This window comes from Periplaneta americana, chromosome 12 (genome assembly GCF_040183065.1).
Source record: "Periplaneta americana isolate PAMFEO1 chromosome 12, P.americana_PAMFEO1_priV1, whole genome shotgun sequence".
In the NCBI taxonomy this organism is placed as follows: Eukaryota; Metazoa; Arthropoda; class Insecta; order Blattodea; family Blattidae; genus Periplaneta; species Periplaneta americana.
The window spans coordinates 160129408-160135407 of NC_091128.1; the positions used below are offsets into that span (position 1 = coordinate 160129408).

The window sequence follows — 6000 nt, forward strand, 5'->3', positions numbered from 1 at the left end:
TCTGGATTCGCCCATACGTGCTACATGCCCTGCCCATCTCAAACGTCTGGATTTAATGTTCCTAATTATGTCAGGTGAAGAATACAATGCGTGCAGCTCTGCGTTGTGTAACTTTCTCCATTCTCCTGTAACTTCATCCCTCTTAGCCCCAAATATTTTCCTAAGAACCTTATTCTCAAACATCCTTAATCTATGTTCCTCTCTCAAAGTAAGAGTCCAAGTTTCACAACCATAAAGAACAACCGGTAATATAACTGTTTTATAAATTCTAACTTTCAGATTTTTTGACAGCAGACTAGATGATAAAAGCTTTTCAACCGAATAATAACACGCATTTCCCATATTTATTCTGCGTTTAATTTCCTCCCGAGTATCATTTATATTTGTTACTGTTGCTCCAAGATATTTGAATTTTTCCACGTCTTCGAAGGATAAATCTCCAATTTTTATAGTTCCATTTCCTACAATGTTCTGGTCACAAGACATAATCATATACTATGTCTTTTCGGGATTTACTTGCTTCAAGTAGAATTTCCGCGTTTTCCCTAATCGTTTGTGGATTTTCTCCTAACATATTCACGTCATCCACATAGACAAGCAGCTGATGTAACCCGTTCAATTCCAAACCCTCTCTGTTATCCTGGACTTTCCTAATGTCATATTCTAGAGCGAAGTTAAAAAGTAAAGGTGATAGTGCATCTCCTTGCTTTAGCCCACAGTGATGATTCATATGAAATATAAGCTTAAATAAAAAATTAATAGATTTTTAAAAATAAAGTCATAAGACGGCGACAGACTCAAAATTGGCACTAACCATATGTTTATACTACAAGATGCAGGCAGTACTTTCAAGATGGAGCCGAAACAGGTCAACAGACGTGAATATGATGGTGCAGAATTATTTCTATTCTTCGTTAAGAAGGTAATTTTTTCTGGAGGTCTGTATGAGAGATAGGGCTCTTTTACATGGTACAGAAATAATAGCTTTACTTCCCTCCCGGAGGAAGACATGCTAGAAAATGCTATCGTCCTCTAAAATCCATGGCCCTCAGCCGGGTTTCAAACCGAGAACCTTGGCCTCAACACAGCAACTGTTAGTGTCAATGACTGTCACAGATTATCTGCTGTAAGATATCAAAAATAAAAATGAAAAAAAAAAAAAAAAGTTAAGACACAACAGTCCGTCTTGTAAATGGTGAATCACCGGCAGTAGAGGTAGATTGGACAAGAAATAGCGAAATAGGCTGTCTCCGTTTGGCTACAAATGTCGGGATGAGCCCTAAAAGAAATGGGCCACGGACCACTTCCCTTCCCCCACTCTTTCTCTTCTACTGTCACAAAGAACTTGCTAATTTCTTAGATAACAACCCTGTATTATATTAATAGGGGAAAATAAATATATTGTAAGTTCACAGGGCTAACAGCTTCGAAGCTGGGTACCTGGTTCTAATGAAGTGCACTGGAAGCAATTTAAAACATGGGGGCATGAGATAGTTACTCTGCCTGCCATAAAAATTCACTTCGATTAATCCCCAAAGTAAAAAAAAAAAATATATACAAATTTTTCAATTAAGCTACTTGCGAATTTTTTAATTCCTCAGACTGTCATTCTCTCGCAATTTCATTTAACCATTCATTTCGTAACTCTTAAAAACAATATTTAATACCTTAAATTAGCAGTGCTGAACAACTTTATGCCTTTCTCGTTCACAATGAAAACGTAAGAATTAGTTTAAGAATGTAAACGCTACCATCAAATTAAAAAATTGTAACATCATTCACAATGGAAACATAGCCTACACATAACCGCAAAGACATTTGGTAACTATGGAAACATAAAAACGACATTGATCATACTCTCTGTTGTATACTTAAGCGCTGTATGATTGTATGTTTTTTTAAAATTACTTAAGCATAAACATGAAAGTTTAGAGTCTGTAAACTTTCATGTCATCTCAAACTCTAGTGCCTTGACATTGACTCGAATCTCATCTGATGTACCCTTTAATCTAAACACCCTATGCATGTATGGTGCATAGTTGAAACAACACACCGTTAGCTTTTCACGTCGGAGATATGAGTTCAAAACTAAGAGTCAAACTGGAGTTCGTGTTATTGCAGGGGACAGGTTTTCTGTTTTCTCACACCAACATCCGAGTAGTTCTCCGTGCAATAACATCTACAAAGAACAAAGGCATGCAGTCAACATTACGCTGAGTGCACGGGTTTGAAGATGATCCCGTAGAAATGCCAAACTAGAAAATAGAGTAATCCGTAAAGACGAATGTCCCTTGTTAGGATATAACTAGGCTTCGAGACTTCGGACCCGATAGAGCAGTTCAGTGGCAAATCTGCATAACGACGTACTGAGTATAGTGGTAAAGCGTACAGTGGATGGGGGTACTGTAGAATGAATGCCAACAAATACGCAAAGGAAAACGCTCTGGATTTGTAAGTTCTGATGAATAATTTGGTTTTCATACAAACCTATTTTCAAACTGTGTCTGAAACTATTACACTGTTGGAAAAGTCAGAGCAAGAGATGCCGGAAACCCTCAAATTAGTTGACAGACACAGAGATTTAATGAGATATCAAGTACACCGGTTACTGAATGTGTAATACAGAAGTGGAAATCAATTTTATGTAAAAATAATGGATATGGAGCATTGTGTAATATAAACAGCAAATTAGTGGACATAGAGTCACCCGAGAATGAAGGACTGTCCCTTAGAGACTGCAATGATGTTATGTTTTTTTCGTTTTGCTCCTATAAAGTCATGCGACTTAGAGCGCATCTTTTCACAGTACAAACCGTGTTTGGTACACAACTGAAAAAAGATTTAAGTTAGAAACACTGAAAATGTATCTCGTAGTACATTGCAATTCGGTACTGTAACTGCACTTTCTAAAGACGACCATTAGGACAAATGAGGAAATTAAAATTGCTACGTGTTTATTTCCAACCATTAACACTGTGTATAATTAAACACAAATGCTTATAAAAGACAGGAAAATAAATACTTTTCACATTCTTTTGACATTGTCATTGTGTAATGTATATTTATTTTCAGAATGTCCATATGTGTGTGTTTCCCCATACTACCGTACACTACTCTAAATAGCAACGTTGTTACCTCAAAACATCTCTACCTTTCACTACCTGCAGCGAGTCAACAACCTATAGTACAAGCACAGTAAACTTATTGTATCGGGTCCCAAGTCTCGATGCCTGGATATAACATTGACATAATAAAAAAGTAGCATTCAACCAACACCTGAAACATTTCCGATTGTCTCAGCTGAGCGTTTGTACGCATGCGGTACGATGAAGCACTGATAAATTCTTCACACATAAGTTAATTGTAAGCTAAATTATAAAATACGAAAATCAAAGCTTAAATTCTGTTTATAAATGAATCGATCATTATTAAAAGGCACAGTCATTTTTTTTTCAGTACTCTGATTAAAGGAAAAAAAAAACTGTTCTGTTCGCTTAATAATTGTTAAGATATATTTCTGTTGTGCTTAAGCATCACTCATGAAATATAATTCGTTTGTTTCATCCTCTATTAAATGCAGAAAAAATTAAGAAATCCATAAAAATATGCATATGTTCAAAATTGACTTAATGACTGATTCAATTACATATTTACGGATTTCAATAATGTATTTCATACTTCTCATTTTCTTCGTAAAATTTTATCGCACAAACTTGAAGAAAATATAGAAAATGAAACACATTAAATTATCTTCAGAGGAGAGGGGGGAATTTCCCTAGATCTTACACCTTACAGCCTAGAGGCCGCCGTAGGACCAAAGTTTCAAGTACCTTTGGTCAGCAAAATTCCACAAAAAGTGATGCACAAAAATAAACGTGACTGGTGAAACGTTTCATTGCAACAACGAAGAAAATATATCGTCAAAGGAAATTTCTGTATGAAAACTGTAGCTCTTTGTATTTTAATGAGACTGTATACCCAATCTGTGAATTGGACACGTGAAACTATGTAGCAATGTTTACTATTAAACAATAAAATACAACATTAACCAATTTATTTCAGTTAATTAAAATTTCAATCAGACAAGATCAAAAAATAAACGACAATGGCAATACGTCTGCCTAGTAATTATTGTCGACAGACGATCGTGTATTTTGATAAACGTTTCAAGTTGATAGGGCAGTTGACTCAATCTGCTAGAAAAACAGTTCCGTTTGACTTCATTAGCAAGAATGTCAACAATAGAACGTCCTTTGCCAATACTAGTCTTTTAGGAAAACTTGATCGTAAAACATGATACAATACGATAAGACAAAACATGAAAAAAATCCACATCGCATTGTTAACAGCGTCACGGCCTTCGGAAGTGTCCTACATGCCACAAATTACATACAGGGCAAATAGCCCTACTGCGTTATTATTTTGATCCACGGTAATTGGCCTACTAATTTTACTCAATTTTCTTTGTATTCTTGGCCCGGAGAAAGTACTAGTCTTTTAAGAAAATACTCGTCCAATAAACGGTACAAAAGCCAGTCGGTAGGATTTTTTTATTATGATCATTTTATCGTAATACAGAAAGACCCAAACCAAGGTCAACACAAAGACCGACATGTTTTAAATCCTCGTTTAGCTATATCGCTAATTATAAATACAGCATATCTGTTTAATAAAATTAGTTTTCTTCTCACTTTACAAGAATATTAAACAGAAATGTAGCTCTGTAGAGAATATTATCACTGCGGTTTATAACCTAGGTCACTATTTTGTATCTGCGAATTCCTTCATCTATCACCCGCTTTTTTCACTTAAATTCTTAAAAATTCGATTTTTAATAAATTCTAAAACACTGGAAATCTAGATTGTCATTGAATAAACAATATAAATGATTGGGTATGGTGAATCAAAATATGCTTATAATTGCGGATTTCAAGAATTATTGTTTCGATTATGGATACTGCTATAAAACGTTCGTTTGTAAAACTGCATTCGCAAGGAAGGGTGAAATACAAACATGTAAGATATTAGCATATTATTTCCCAAAAGCAAATACGTGTGTAGTCAACCCTTTTAAGAAAATATTAAGAAACATGCGACTAAACACGTCTATTGGTTTTTTATTAACATTCAAATTATAACAAATATATAGCATATATTATAAATTAATTCTATATCATTGATCCATTTATATCACAATAGACTGGTTTAGGAAACAGTTCATTATATAGGCTATTACATTTTCATAAATGAAAGCCTAATGCGAATTAAAAAATCTTATTATTCAATGAACATCTCCAAACACACCTTAATGAATAACCACACAATTTACCGGGAAACGAAATTAATTTAATTTTCGAACAAAGTCATTGTTGTCAGATTGAATTATAATTACCGCCTAATGAACTTATCCGAGATGTTAAGATGCTGCCTACTGAATTACTTTCGTGACCACCGGCAACTCAATTTGTGGGATGAAGAGTAATAATTTCCTGAACGCATAAAAACCGGCCGGCAACATCAAACACACGGTGGAACGCTTGCGGTGAGCGGCGACTCCAATGTTTACATTCATGTCAAACTCGCTCACTGATAAATAGAAGACTTACAAATCAAAGCTAAATGGTAATTTCTCATTGAATTTGTCACTTACCTGCTAATACTATGAGGACGGCGGTGCTAACAATTAATAACATTGTAAACAAGATCACGCGTCGTACTCATGCGACCATCTTCATCACGTCCCGACCGCACTCGCTCGAACAACGAAGCGAACTGAAGTACACTTCGCTCGCAGCGCCACTCCTCGACAGCATTGCGAAGTAATTCGATGAAGACTTCGGATGTCATCGGTTTTCGAATGAAAAATTTTATACCAATCGCTTTTCGCAACAAAGGACTGTTTCGTATGGTTCCATTCAAAGGACTACAAAGTTATAAAAGTTAAAATCGCATAAAATAAAACATTATTGCAACTTTACTTCGAAACTTGGTACCAACAAT

At 35.2% G+C, this 6000-nt stretch overlaps 1 protein-coding gene across 2 annotated transcripts in view; it reads right to left on the reverse strand.

Moving 5' to 3' along the window:
• Positions 1 to 5768, reverse strand: part of otk (off-track) — a 316782-nt gene extending 311014 nt beyond the window's left edge. For both annotated transcript variants that reach the window (XM_069842367.1, XM_069842366.1), the window contains exon 1: positions 5651 to 5768. In XM_069842367.1, the coding sequence (XP_069698468.1) occupies positions 5651 to 5693 (43 nt within the window). In that variant the 5' untranslated portion in view covers positions 5694 to 5768. The remainder of the gene's footprint in view (positions 1 to 5650) is intronic.
• Positions 5769 to 6000: the final 232 nt, after the last annotated feature.